This window comes from Protomyctophum parallelum (genome assembly GCF_964188405.1).
Source record: "Protomyctophum parallelum genome assembly, chromosome: 16".
NCBI classification, from domain to species: domain Eukaryota; kingdom Metazoa; phylum Chordata; class Actinopteri; order Myctophiformes; family Myctophidae; genus Protomyctophum; species Protomyctophum parallelum.
The window spans coordinates 37541896-37557376 of record NC_139711.1 but is presented as its reverse complement, the minus strand read 5'-3'; the positions used below and the strand labels follow the sequence as shown (position 1 = coordinate 37557376).

Here is a 15481-nt window from a genome sequence, read left to right as displayed (position 1 = left end):
CAAATAATATCCAAATAATATGACTGGATATTATTATTTGACATTAATAAAGTTGGCTGGTGACCATGTCACAAAACAAGCAAACAATAGATACAATTTCTTCTATCTATCACATATTCTGTCCTCTCAAATAACACCGTTGGTGAGGAGAAAATATACAAAACAAAAACACTGATTGAGCAATCAACATGTCTCTAAATGTTTTGATAAATTGAACAATGTGGACCCTGTTGTAAACAAGTGTAATGCTTAATTGGGTCGTCCACTCACAGTTAACAGTCTTTGTATTGAGTTTGTGCTTAAAATGTACTGTAAATTCTACAAACTGTTAATAAATATTTCAATCAATCAAACAGAGAGCAGCAACTGTTGTTGTTATTATTACTCACCTTTCCTATCTGTGCTGACTCACAGTGTGGAACAATTACATCAGACATAGGCTACAGAATGTTGAAACATGATGGACTGCGTGCCAAACTTGTTATGCAGCAAACATTACTCAGTGTCCATATAAGCTGATTGGCCAGTTTTAACTTGATTGTTTCACGGTGTCACAAATCGAGCGCACCCGGCCGGTGTGACTGACATTAATTTGGCTCACAGACAGTCAGTCGGCTGTATTTTCTGCTACGGAAGACATTTTGAGTCGGTGCGGTCGGTTGGTGTGTGTCTGAACTGAACAGTGAACAGAAGCCGCTTGCTTGGTTGGTGGGCAGCAGCGTGAAGCCACGCCATCGTGTCGGAAGAGAGTCCAATCTGCTTTCAATCAACGTTTACATTTAGACATATAAACACAAAAGGATATAGGATTTTTATTTTTAGACACGCTTCTGTAATTTGGTTGTTTAATCGGCGTATGTGTAGCCTAGATAGCTAGCGCGTACAAAAAAAGCCAGCCACAAAAGCTAGCTAATTCCTAGATGCTAGCGAGTTAGCATCGCCCCAGCTGGCCTACCCTCGTCCTCCTCGACAGCCCTCCTCGGCCCCCTTCACCCAGGCACAATGGCTTTAAAGCGAATTAACAAGGTAACTGGCTCTACTTTGTTTCACCTTATACTGTAAATCGAACCTTTTATTTGTGTATTTTGCTCTTCAAGTTCAGCGAAAACACAAAACACCCTCAAACGAATTTGAGGTGGCTAAGTACGCTAGCCTGTTAGCTTGCTGTCTTTTCCAACCACACTGAAGCTTGAATGACACAGCTTTCAAGTCCTCGAGCGCCGCAAACAAATAAATGCACCTCTCAAATGTGTGGGGTGTTACCGTAAATTGGGAAGAAAGGCAACTATATCTCCACATTCAACGTTACGAAGTGTTTGGACAATATGGAGCTTTTAGGCCTAAGCAATATATGTCAAAACTGTTGTGGAGCCTGGCCCAAACAATGGTTTAATTTACTGATGTAACGAGGCCTTTTTATTCATCCCTAATAGCCGGACACTTATTTCAACGGAATACCACCCTGTCCATTGAATAACAATGGGATACAATTGGTATAGTGTTTCTTTAAATGTACCTTGCTATTAATGTTTAATGCATAGTAGGCCTTTCATTATGACGTTAATATTTACGGTTCAGCATGCTAGTGTTGGCTACACAAGTGTTTGAATTTGTGGGGCAACTGTTTTCTCGCCTCCCATGTCAAACATGTAACATGAGATGGTGAGTGCGAGGCTAGGCTATATGTCGCATACATAACGGCACATGTCAAAGTTTCGCTTAGGGGTTCCTCCTTGTGGCCTGAAATACAAACCCTGCTGTCATACAAGAAGTGTTTCTTCTTCTTTCAACGTGGCTGTATCCTGCTTTGGCCTCTCCCTATATACTCGACCCTGCTTTGCCCAGAAGACTCATGGCGTAAAAATAGCCCTGCTGTGGTGCTGCTTACCTAACTATAATGGTGTGGAATTGCTGTGTGTGCCCAAGTCTAATTCTACAACGGCTATCAGCACCTTCTAAAACTTGCCTGGCACATGATGGCATTGCAGGGGCCAAGCTACCATGCTGAGACGGAGCTGCCTGTGGAATTGATAAAATCTGATCTGTGTATGACACAGGGCATTTGTACAGTAGCCTTTAGTCAGAAGCACTTACAAGAACGAGAATGTAGACCTGTATGTTGTCATATCGGGCATTTCAGGCATAGTATGCCTGCGACGCCATACAGCAGTTTGAGTCTAACTCGTTCTGCTTGTTTTCCTTTATGTAAAACAGACAGTGTTTAGCTAGTGTCTTGAACTCCAGTCATAAGAGGATTCAATATGTCATGTTTAATTGCAAAGAAATGGTAGGTAGATAAGCTTGATTCGATGTGAACTTGGGAGAGAAGCCACTACCAGCCAATTACTAGTGACACTACGCTCTAGTTGGCAAGTTCTTCTGCTTCAGCAATTACCTTTACCTCTTTTCAGAGATCATGTGCTAAAATATTGGACTGGTAATAAAGCAGTTCAAATAAAAAGGAGAGTGAACTTTGGATCCATCCAGGTGCATACTGTATGTAACCAGATGGAAAACAGTTGGTGGCTTTTGCCTAGTGAAATTGGCACTAATTGGAATTTTACATTGAGCCTGCCTGCCACACCCACTGAGGCATTCAGATCCAATTGGCTGATTAATTAGGCTCACCTGACTACCTGTCTGTCACCAACGGCAAATAGTCCACAGATGGAAGACTACTGGTGGTGATCAATACAGGGATTGCAAGTAGCTCGATTTTAAGAGATCAGACATTCCAATAGGGGACTCGCTTGACAATTGATCATACTATACGGTGACCAATTTTCTCTTTTGTCATACTCTGGTGTGGGAAACACCCAAGTATCATGTAAGGGCAAAATAGTTGTTCTGACTATGCTCAGTTCATGGTTCTGAATGTTAATATTCTTTTTAGCGGCATAGTCCAATACGGAACTTGCTCATTCATGCCTGTGTGGCTCAGTAAGTGAAGTAAGCCATGAATGTTTTTGCATGCCATGTGTCATAAGATTACTCAACGTACCTAGTAATGTTTCTCTAAATCTGATGATGCTACAATTGGAATCTAATTACGTGGCTTTCACTACTGACCTCATCAGGTTTTTATAAACAAACGCCTATTCCCTGTGCTGACAGAAGCCAGTCTTTTTTTTCTTTTCTTTTTTTCACACCTGGCAATGAGTCTTATGACATTTTGAACAGGAAATGGATACATAAACCAGGGGAGCAATGCAAAAAGGTTCCCACCCATCAGTAGGTGGGACACATGGTTACCTTTGGCTGCAATATGTGCAGACTCAGAGAGCCTTTGGCTTGTTTCTCTATATGTCTGTCCATTGTCCATTCATTCCTCTTCTGACAGAAGTACACATTATCACATCTGAGAAATCCTGAACGTTGATGTATTTTTTTTCTTTTCCTTTCGGCTTTTCCCTTCAGGGGTAGCCACAGCGAATCATCTGCCTCCATCTCACCCTGTCCTCTGCCTCCTCTTCTCTCGCACCAACTAACTTCATGTCCTCTTTCACTACATCCATAAATCTTCTCTTGTGATTTTCCAATAATTTCTGATCTTTCAATGAGATTTCTGATCTTTCTATGAGAAACACAGAAAGATGACGGCTTTAGCCGTCATGTTTCAAGAATACTTTAAAGTTAAATGGGATCTTGTTTAGTGATGGTGTTGATTTATCGAATGGCAGTGAAAGGTTTAAAGTTGGCATGCCACGAAGTGACCATTTCCTCCTAGATAATGATCATTGAGTAATGCTTGTTAAAAAGCTGCATTTCTGTGGATGCAATGCATGCACAACCCGTTTAAAAAATATGTCTTTGGCCTTGTCACCTCTTGATCCCCTTCCCTCTGACAGTTTCACCATACACTTTTGTACCTACCTGTGTCCCTTGTTTCCTTTGCAAAAGGGGAGGTCTTGCTTTGTTGAGGGGGGGGGGGGGGGGGGGTTCAGCATCACGCAGCTGCTGGCTGCTCAGTTGGGAAAGTAGTTAATCGTCTTCACATCGGTATATGCCGATATTGCATTATAATATAATATAATAATTGTTGACCTTCTGCTTAACCAGATGGCCTGTTAACCACTAAACTAATGCATTTGCTCCAAAAAAATAGCCTATCTTTTTACCCTTTTCAATAAATTACACATTCTCTGCTTTCACCTTTACTGGTTGAGGAGCATTCACATTGGGCACGACATGATCATGTATGATACAATATTAAGTCACTGTGTTGGGAGGTACATGGTAGAGTTGGGGAAATTGTCACGCTACTCTAAATTGTAGGCTATTGCTACTGAGGGGAGATATGACTGGGGTAGGCTGAGATCAACAAAACAAGTCCTAGAAACTCAGCCACTATTGTGTGTTTTGGTTTTGGACACATTTCTTGACTACTCGGTATAAAACAAGTAGCCATTAGCTGTAATGCAGATTCATTGTAGAATTGAATAGTTGACAGGTGAATCATAATTGAGTTGTAAGGCTAGTGAAGTTAAGTCACCTAGTACATTGTTCGGATACTTAGGATTCCATTATGTTACTATTCACCGTAATGGGGAACTCCACATTCTGGTGGTGGTGTGTAAGGAAGTAATGTGTAAAACAAAATGGCACGGTTTCTAAATTATTTCAAGTTGAACAGGTTCTTGTAGTTTTGTGTTACTAATGGTAATTGAGTTCTATTGAGATGACGCTATATTAAACTAGTTTTAAACAAAACATTGACTAATTTTCTGTCCTGACTCTTTCTGTCTCAGGAACTGAATGACTTGTCCAGGGATCCTCCTGCCCAGTGTTCTGCAGGACCAGTGGGCGATGACTGTAAGAATAACTAGATTTATCAGCAGGTTTTCCCACAACCCTAGGCCTCTATAAGAATTCCCATCAGTATTGTAGCCTATGTAAAAGTGAAGTATCATCAATCCTGACATTTCGTCCTTTCTTTTTTTGCAGTGTTTCACTGGCAAGCTACTATTATGGGGCCTGTAAGTATCAAATGCTGATCTGGAACAAATGTCTTCACATTGTCTTATGCGTTCTATTTTGAAGGCACAAGACAAGTCTGAGGGTAATATTGATCCAATTAATGCATAAATACATGCAACTAAGACAGTTTTTCTGAACTGGTGAGCTGCAGATATTTATGTCAGGGAAATATTTAATATCTTAGGTTCTGACTCCCAGTATAAAACAAAACTAACTGTACTAGTGCTTTAAAATGCTTTTATGAGTCAACGTCTATATCTTTGTCCTTTGCAGAATGACAGTCCCTATCAGGGTGGTGTATTTTTCCTGACTATTCATTTCCCTACAGATTACCCCTTCAAACCACCTAAGGTTAGTAGACCTCTACTTGAAAACGAGACAGCCAATCTGTCTCTCTCACACACACACACACACACACACACACACGTGTTACTTTGCGTAAGAGCTACTGTAGTGTTTTGAGATGTTACACTAAATAGAATCTGATCATAATCAATGATGATTCCTTATCTTTTCTAACTCTTCTCCTGTCAGGTGGCCTTCACCACAAGAATTTATCACCCAAATATTAACAGTAACGGCAGCATCTGCCTGGATATATTGAGATCGCAGTGGTCTCCTGCATTAACTATCTCTAAAGGTAAGGGAACCTTAAATTATATTTATAATAAGACAAACCTTTGTTACTTTATTTGTGCTGTGGGCCATTGATAAAAACAAAGCGAACATGCACCTTTTGTGTTCCTAAGTGTACTGTACATTTTAAAATGGCTTTGATGTCTGGAAAATCAACTCTTATCTAACTTTTTTAACACAATAGAAATTACAGTGGAAATAAGGCAAGCTCACACCAAAGCTGTACAGACGGTCGTCTGTTTTGTTATACATGACAACCTGGTTTTGATGTAGACTCGAGCCACATACTGGCCATCAGTCACCATGACTGATTTCAGACATTTGGATTCCATAGAAGCCAACATGTCTTCTATAGAAACATATTGTGCCTGAAAATAGCATCTATAAACCCACAGATTATTTTTGTTTTAAGATTAGAGTTGTTCAGAACCATCTTCCATTAAACACTAATGGTCTTGGATATTTTGTAAAAGCAAACAATTTTCAATTTCTTCACCTTGTTCGCTGTATGTAGAACAGCAGGAACAATATACCAACACATAAATTAATAGTTTAGTAAACGGTGCCGGTGGGGGTTGGTCTCGTTTCATGCTGTTTTCATAAATCGCAGATTAGGACTTGACACCTGACATTGTTCATTCATTCCTGGAAAAGACGGGTTGAAAGTGGTTTACCGTAATTCTGTTTCTCTCTATTTGCAGTACTGTTGTCCATTTGTTCCCTGTTATGTGATCCTAACCCTGACGACCCCTTAGTGCCAGAGATCGCACGCATCTACAAAACAGACCCCCCTAAGTAAGTTCCCATCACATGTAGAATGTACTCGACCAAAAACATAAGTGTTGCGAGTTGTGTAATGTGGTGTTAAAACTCCAACAAGCAATGGGGAACACGGCAATGCAAGGACGAGCATGGTACAATTATGGTAAATAAGGCTGGTCCAAATGGGCCATCCAGAGCCTTGTAACCAAGCAGATGTTCTGCTCCTCCATCTCAGGTATAATAAACTAGCCAGGGAATGGACAGAGAAGTATGCCATGCTTTAAGGGTAAGGTCAGTCCGCATGGAGGAGGGAGAGGCTGTGTGTTGAAGATTGTCGGTCTCATCCAAATCTCGGCACCGATGCAGCGTTTGGCTCTACTAATTAACGGCATTGATGAGCTGTTAAGATTTGCTCACATGCTTGCTTGGCTGGAGAGATGAGCTTCCAACTCACAAGTAGCTTGTACCCATAAGCGGTCATGAAAAGTGAGGTTCCTGCATTGATTTCACAGTATATATTTTGTAAGAAAAATCAAAAGGGATCCAAACTTATGTTTTGACCATGGCTGTTGCATCGACTTACGTGTGAGCATCTTGGTCATGATTTTGACTTCCAACAATTAAAAGGTTAAAAAGGCATGGCGTTTTCCATGCTAGGTTTGAATTATTTGGCCAATGTGTTTGACTGCTGACTTTCCGTATCAACAGGTACAACAAGACGGCTCGGGAATGGACTCAGAAGTACGCAATGTGATCCTTGCTTCCAGTCCCAATTGATGTCATCATATAGCTGGAATAAACTGTCAATTACTGTTTTTACTTTTCTTTGCCCATTTGGCCACAACACGTCATCAGCCAATAACAGTAATTTTGTATGATTTTTCTGCCCTCTCTCCCCCACCCTCACCCCCCCCCCCCCCCCAAAAAAAAACTTAAATTGACCCAAATGCTTTTTAGATATGTCTTCATCATGCCCCGTTTCTGCTTTTCCAAAAGATGCCAAGGGCTGACCAGTCTTCATGGAGCATGTATGTGTATAGAACTGTACCACAGCCACTTTGTAAAGAGCCGCCTCTTGCTGCGCTCCAAACGGGAAGGTGCCAACTCAAATGAAAAGAAAAGATAACCCAACAGTTTCTCGTCATACTGTCTTAGTATGGCTTGGAGATCAAGATGGTGCAATCACATCTGTGAGCTTTTACCAGTAAACCTATAGGGAACTCGAGGTCTGTGAATATTATACACACTATTAAAACTGACTGTTTGAATAGATAATTGCAAAAAAAAAAGGAAAAAAAAGAGAATCTGCAGGTTAATGAGGAAAAAAAAATTGCATGTCGATAATAGACTTAATCGGTTCATGTGCTGCTGAGTATGAGAGATTGGAGTGCAAATATGTCCACTTTTAAAGTTTTTTTTTTTTTTTTTTTTCCTTTTTGTTACCGTTATTTTTCTGGGGGTTTGTTTTTAGACTGGAGAGCCATTAGTTTATCCATCATCCACCACACTGTTCTCTTTTTGCACTGAATTCATTATTCAAAGCTCTCAATGGCTGATCGATCAACTAATAGCTCTGCTATGTAATGGATACTTTTTTTTTTTTTCTCAATAAAGTTGAACAAATTGCAATCTTGATGTACTGTTTGCTTTAGAAAATGTAACTTATTGAATTTCTTTAAATGGGGAATTTCTCATTTATGGTTATAAAATGGCTAGCAAACAAGACTGATCTAATTGATCTTTATTTTTTTTGCACTTGCTCGGTTCAACTTAAGCATCGGTCACAACTTGTGGTGTTTAATTGCCTAGAAGCTTTACACCTGCATGATGCCTTTATCCAGTTTAACCCATTTAGGCCCGAGATCAGATTCTAAAAATGTCGGTCTTATCTGCTATTTTTCAATAGCTAAAGCATAACAATGCTAACACAAAGGGGTTCCCGCCCAAAATGGTAACCCATTTTGACCTGAGATCAGATTCTAAAAGTCTTCTAAATCCTGACAGTTTTCTGAAAAGTGTCGTTTGATTTTTCTAAAATAGCAGACCTACAAGCTCGTAGCGCACCACTCTGTGTAGATCTGCAATTTTTCAATAGCTATAACAATGCTAATGCCAAAAGGGGTTCCCGCCCAAAATACCACAGCTATGAGCGGTTTCCATTTATTAGCCAACATTGTAATAAAGCCCAGTACACAAAAATAGAAAAACAATTACATTTTATTAAAAATATTACAATAAACCAATTATTGAACTCTTTACTGTACAAAGCCACAGGGTACAGGTATAAATAGTCTGTCCTAAGATGCATACAAAGTGATGCAGTGCCTATCAAACCTTTGGTTCAAGAATTGAGAACAAAATGCTCCAAACAGCAGTTTGTCGTTCATACGTACATACACCACCGCACACTGGTTTGATTTGTGAGCTGTGTTTATCCCATACATCCTTATGTCTTGACATTAACAATCGGGAAGATTTGAATTGCATAATCAATAGACTCACTGAGCAGACAAATGGACACCAAACTAATTGCAACAGAACATTTAAGCACCAAACAAGGCTAGGGTTTAACTACTTAAGCCTGATTTATACATAGGCATGTCATGGTGTGAAGTGGTGAAAAAAGCCAAGTAAGTAAATCAGCCATTTTCACCAAGCAACAGCAAATTAACTAAAGGACTAGGCTATTTTTTGAGAATATTCACCTTTAATGACATGCCCAAAATAGGTTCTCAAAGATTGGGTTCCACAGGACATGGCTAATTGGCTATCCTATACCATCTCAAAGTACCAAAAAAGATAGCTCAGTAATGTGCCATAATATAGTACGGCACACAATGTTAGATATGTAAATCCAATGATTTTATTAATTAGTTATCCCCCCGTCATCCCCGAGTTGCGACATGCTTTGATCTCGCCACTTCTATCTCAATGCGATATCCCACTGAGATAGAATGTGCACTTCCGCATTCCATTATTACAATGGGAGTCAACGCTAGTGTCGTCACGCATACTGGATCAGACTGCATGAACCCAGTTAGTTAGGTTTTAGTTTTCATATAGTCTCCCACCTAATCCAGCAATAGTTTACACCTGGGACCAACTGGTTAGTGCCACCAACTACCTGGTAGAATAACTGGCGGTAGTCTGGGTCTCCACAACTGGAGTTGAGAACTGTTGGTATAAATTAATAAGCCACATTTTTACTATGGCATATGGAGGTGTCACTTGCTGCCAAAAAGAAAATGACGCATCACATACGACAGTATAAATTAGGCTAAGCGTGCCTACGGGTGATGTATTCACCATATATATAAGCACAGTGGCCGCCTTGCCATGAAATGCCACCCTGCTTTGGCAATGCAAAATACCAAACATAGCCGCCATGATTGTGACTATGGTCTATTGGTGTCTTTGTCTGAATTGGAAGCAAATTTAATTTGATAATAAAATGTTTTTCCTTACTACAAAATGACAAAAAAAAATAAAAGATTCTCTACCAATGTAGCCCACATCCTGTGTTTTTGTTTTCACATAAAAGTTATCAACACTTTTCTGCATGACATAAATTCACCATCAAACACAGCTTGTTTAAATTACAAATGTATATAAAAAGGTTTGTGGGGACGGTTTCTCTTATGTAATCCATGACTTTACACCAGGTGGCACTGAAGATGTCAACGTTTTGAAGTCGTCTTGCAGGACACTAGGACAGGTATAACCTTAAAATGATGTTATTTAATATACAACTGCTTTGCTTTGGTAAAGAGCAGTAGTAGTGCCAGTGCATGGTGTAAAGAAAATAATCATACTTGGCACAGTTAGACTCATAAGCAGTACATAGCAGTAACAGTGTAACGTGAGCAAGGTCATTCAACAATAATGATTAACTCACTTACATTACTCCAAGAATGTCCATGAAATGTCTACCTTCCAGGGGCTTTTTAAGGAGAATCCTACTCGTCGTTATACATTAAACGATTCTCTCAAATTCACTTCTTTGTCTACAGTGCATGAAAAAGACATAACAATAATGACTGAATTACTTACTGAATGTGCCATTCTAAAAACAGGGACACTCAGCAGCCGTAAGGGCCATGGCAGGTTGACCTGATTGCCACTTCCATGTGCCGGAATATGCAATAAACATAACGTCCGTGACTCAGGTGTGTGCAGTTGAACATTTAAAACAAGTCACAGTAAAACCGAGCCTCCCTCCAGTGTAAAGTCAAGGAACACATAAGGGGTATGTCTGGTTAAAAACAAAAAAACATTCAGTTCTGAAAAGCATCTCCTATAAACAATAAAAAACAGTCACTGTTATGTCAGAGGAGAGCTCGTCTTCTGGCTGTTTGTTTTCGGAGGGGAGATATACATTGAGCCCAGGGGTTGGTATGGACACAGTACATGACATCTGCGTGTTGAGATGGACACTGAAATCTTGCTTCCGGAGAAGGGTGGAGCCGAGCGGGGGTACCTTGGAAGGAGGTCATGCTGTAGATAGCTCCACCCCACTGTCACAAACACCACTGTCGTTTCGTCCATCCAACTTCAGCTCCTGCACAGCAGCAGTGACTACAGAGATGGATGGAAAAGTATGAACTTTTGATAAGGTTTAATTTGGTGTGTTCTTTGAAGTATCAATCAAAGTGTTGCACCGATTATTTGTTGCCACATAACGCACAGCTGCTTTATGCGCTTGCTTCAGTTTATAAAAAATACTGGCATGTTATTATGTACTGTATGCATGTAATGTATCAGTCACTATGATGATATAACATTATTTTTAAGTAAAACTTTTTTTAAACAGGGAAAGAAATCGATCAAAACCAAATAGATTGTCAGGCAATGGACCCTTATACTGTAGATCTTTAACTCTTGTGTAAAATGAAACCAAATGGACCCGTAAGGGTCCATACACACAGTTACATGTTTTGTTAAACATCTGCATTACTTCATTTACAAGAAGTCTACACAATTAGAGAATTATTTTGATCAATGTTTGCCCGTTATCTTTCCTAAGGTACCAACATCAATACAGCATGGAATCGTCGACAAAATCTCATCCAACGACAACAAAATATTCTTTCGGTCTGCGAGGCAGGTCCGTGGCCCAAATGCCGAATACATAATGGGCCTTGAAAAAGGTTGAAAGTCAGTCTTGTTCATACCTTGCATTTCTGTGGTGCTTGTTGTTGGAGACAGAGACGTCTCTGCTGTCTCCATGTGATGGAGCGCCTCCTCCAGGACAGCCAGGGCTGTGCAGTTTCCTAGCGACTTCAGGCCCTCCGCCAGGTCTCTGACAGTGCCACCTGAGACCTAGAGGACGGGCGCACACGCACGCACACGCAACGCACACGCACGCACACGCAACGCACGCACGCAGTCAGCCTCCGGACGCAGAATTAATGCTTTCTGTGTGCTGGAAGTCAAGGGGGAGCTGTAAGGTGCTGCAGGGGTCACATACCACCAAGTCCAGCATGACTAGAAGAATATTTAGTTAACATTATGGGTCCATCCAGTGCAAAACCAATATTTATCCTTATGTGCCATCTCCGTCGGTACACATACTGTACGTATGGATTAAAAAAATAAATCATTGCACTCTTCCTCTGTGTGTGCTGTGAGAACTGGGTGTGAGGGGTGATTGCCTCTAAACAAGGCAACCACTTCATGGAAATTACTCTATATGCCATGTTATAATGAGCATTAGTGGGGGCTAATTATTATGAATGTGTGTGTTTGTGTGTGTGTGTGTGTGTGTGTGTGTGTGTGTGTGTGTGTGTGTGTGTGTGTGTGCGTGTGGTCTGTGCACCCTTCTAGATGTCTTGACTTAACCCATTCTGAGAGGGAACCCCTTTTGGTGTTTTAAGCATCATGTTATAATTTAGCTATTGAAATATAATAGCAGATCTACAAGCTCATAGCGCGGCACCGAGTGCAGTGCTACGAGCTTGTAGGTCTGCTATTATTTTGTGGCGCAAATCTTTGAATATATATTTGTTCACAGCGAACGTTTTTAACTCAAATATTTTCTTCTGGGGGCTCACTGGGAGCAGATGGGGGTCGGTGGCCAATTACATATAATGTTTGGGGTCCTTGACATGAAATATTGAGCACCACTTTTCTTTAATTTCAGGCCTAGATGTCTTAATTGTGTATGTGTGTACCTCATAACTGTCCAGCAGAGTGGTTGCGGGTGAAGGGCTGAGTCTGAAGGCGCTGTTGAGGATTCCCAGGCCCAGTGTGTGTGCCAGGCTCTCCCATCCCCCCTCTGTACCCTCCAGGGAATGGCATAGCACTCGCTTTGTATCCTGCCCCAAGGTGGCCAAATCCCCTAATAAAATGACATAATATGGAATTAATTTATGTTTTCCACAGGGCTTTAACAATAATGAAAGAGTAAAAGTAAAAAAAAAAAAAGGAAAATCTTGTCAGAATATCTAGAATATTCTAGTTACACTAGACAAAGTTGCATTCTCTAAGAAGATACGTTTATGGTTTTCCTACTTAATACAGTGTATAATTAATAATAACTCTGTTATTAGTAGCTACATGCTTGATAATTAAGCAATATGACACGAGAGGGTGTGCTTTATCGTGATTATTGGCACGCCAGTGATGCGGTCAGGAACGAGGCTTTAGCCAAGTTCCGCAAGGATCATTGAAGTGTACGGTAATATATCGACTGTAATATTATGATTATACAACAGTTGCACAAGGGGATTCCACCGCGCCTCAATGAGGTCAGACTCATTTTATTGCTTGCACCCCGTTGAATAAAAAAGGCTCAAACTGTCTGAGATGCTCCAGTGCGTTCCTTTGAGATGCCATCTCATCAGCACAGCTGATTTCTATGTTTTCATTAGTCATGCTCGTTTAAGCACGAGATGGCTATTTCAACCAATCAGATTGCTTCCTCTAAACTAGTATACTACTAGTCTAAAAGACCATAGTGTGCATTTTACTAGCACCTTTCCAAAACAATGTTTCTAAGATGCTTTACATGGTAAAAACAGGATCGAACCATGGAAGTGTTAGTACTAGAACATTAACAAACAAATAACACAACAGTAAAAAGAAAAAAAGATGAAAAAGAAAATAAATTGTAATTAGTACTCATTACACACTAACCTTGAGGTGGGACATAGACTTTGCCGGGCTGTTCTGGTTCATACTCTTTACCATTGAGAAGCTCCAACACCTAAAGGGAGACAACACAAACACAACACTATAAGTGGTCCACAGAAAGCGTTATTTGAGCTGCCAACACTTGTCTGTCACGCATGGCCGAGTGCCCCTTCCAAGTGTTTCAAGCTGAAAATAGTTGACCTTTTTGGAGAGGAGCGCTGCTCATGCGATCCTCCTGTCTGTGTCTGATAACCCGGTAATTTACGACCGGATGTCGAATCGTCACCACAACCGTCTGTTACCGTTGTTCCAGCGAGGCTACTAATGCAGATGACGCGATGTGGCCGTCAATAGACGCTGCGTGCGAGCGCTCATGACATGACAGTGAGTGGACATGATATCCAAAGTGCTCCTCCTCTCATGCAACGCCTATCACACTTTTGATGTGCATTTCATTTCATGGTTGCTGGTCATTATAGCCTATAGAAACAGTCATGATAATACAATCCATATTAAAAGGGATATTTCACTTTCTAAAACACGTTTGGTCATCATCTACTCAGGCTTATGTGAACACTCCTGACAGTTTTTAAGTTGCTTGATTCAGTATTTAGACATAATTATATAGAAAAGAAAATGGGATTTTTACTCAAGTCGTGACCCATGAAAATGTATCCACTGAGAAACAGTGTTCTCAAAAAACATGCTATCTAAAAAACATTCTTAATGTGTGGGCAAGAGAACACAAATCTATAAACAAAAAAACAGATAACAAGTGACAAGGCTACAGACAGTACAGTATATCTGCACAGTAACCTAGTATCAAGTAAACAAAGGTGACAAGAAGGGATCAAAGGATAGAACAGTGCTACGGGGTGCGGTGGAGTCTGAAGTCTACTCAAGCCACCGAGAGGAAGCATTGAAGCCAAACGGGCATGCTTAGCCGATCGTAGATACTGCAGCTCGAGCCGAACTGGGCCTATCTACGTCATTATGGGTGCGTACGTGACGCACACACACGCACACACACACACCATGCCACAACTTTTCCAACCCGGAAGAGGGGTGAAAAAGGGAATAATGCACGGGGTGAGCAACTCAATGCAAGTGGATGGGAGGGGCATTTCGGTGCCGTCTCTATTATTTATAACTCTATGAGTCTACCACACAAACCACACATGCCCACCTGAGGTGTGACGGCCATGTTAAGAGGAGTGGTCCCCGGGATGTAGCCTTCATCCTCCTCTTCATCACTCTGACAGCAGTCCTCCTCCTTGAAGTATAGGGGCTCAAAGTTCTCCTTATGAGGATCTGCACCTGCACGCACAGCCACACATGTGTGCGCACACAAACACACAGGAAAGATTTCTTTAAACTGCACTAAGGTCACATTCATACCAGAGAGCTTTGCTGGGATTAAAATGAATTCTGCTGCGCATTTTCAGAAAGTGCACTTCGTTTGGCAGGTGTGAAGGCTCATTCGAATCGTAATGCGTATCAAAGAAACCGCATTATACTCTGAGCAAAAACAGGGGTTTCGCTTCGCTTCCAATCGCACTTGATTACGATTCGGTGCAGGTGTGAATGCAATCCGCAGTAAATAAAGGAAATGAAGCAAACAATGTGGCGGGTGAGGAGCTGAACACAGTTGGAGACGGAGAAAGCATATTTTACGCAGTGCAAAGATGTCCCGTTACCGTGGATAGACGTGGTCGAATGAGGAGACTGAAGCCCTGATCGAAATGAGGACGAGTACATTAATCAATTGCTTAAGAAAGAAGAACACTGCAGTGCAGTGTAATAGTATTATAGCCTACAGAATATTCTGTCTGTCTGTGCGTGCCGTAAACATGGAGTGCTGTCACTGTGTGGGGGCTAGTGGGGACTGGAACTTTCATCTCAATAAACGTGTAAACATTTTGCGCTGCTGTCTGTTATATCAGTGCGCTCAGCGCTGTGCCTGCATGCCCAAAAG

At 41.0% G+C, this 15481-nt stretch overlaps 2 protein-coding genes across 5 annotated transcripts in view; one reads left to right on the top strand and one right to left on the bottom strand.

The window, feature by feature from the left end:
- The first annotated feature begins 585 nt into the window (after positions 1-585).
- Positions 586-8004, top strand: ube2d2l (ubiquitin-conjugating enzyme E2D 2, like). 3 transcript variants are annotated; one of them, XM_083786490.1, is made up of 8 exons: positions 586-1026; positions 4749-4812; positions 4945-4976; positions 5251-5328; positions 5512-5617; positions 6315-6408; positions 6611-6666; positions 7084-8004. In XM_083786490.1, the coding sequence occupies exons 1-7, from the start codon at positions 1003-1005 to the stop codon at positions 6657-6659; spliced, it is 447 nt and encodes a 148-aa protein (XP_083642616.1). In that variant the 5' UTR covers positions 586-1002; the 3' UTR covers positions 6660-6666; positions 7084-8004. The 3 variants fall into 3 exon arrangements, with proteins under 3 accessions (XP_083642616.1, XP_083642615.1, XP_083642617.1); XM_083786489.1 differs by having other exon boundaries at positions 589-1026; positions 6611-6661; XM_083786491.1 differs by lacking the exon at positions 6611-6666 and having other exon boundaries at positions 590-1026.
- Positions 7591-15481, bottom strand: part of nfkb1 (nuclear factor of kappa light polypeptide gene enhancer in B-cells 1) — a 46366-nt gene continuing 38475 nt past the window's right edge. For both annotated transcript variants that reach the window (XM_083786487.1, XM_083786488.1), the window contains 5 exons: positions 14693-14823; positions 13510-13579; positions 12546-12712; positions 11547-11694; positions 7591-10950 (listed from right to left, as the gene is read on the bottom strand). In XM_083786487.1, the coding sequence (XP_083642613.1) occupies positions 10865-10950; positions 11547-11694; positions 12546-12712; positions 13510-13579; positions 14693-14823 (602 nt within the window). In that variant the 3' untranslated portion in view covers positions 7591-10864. The remainder of the gene's footprint in view (positions 10951-11546; positions 11695-12545; positions 12713-13509; positions 13580-14692; positions 14824-15481) is intronic.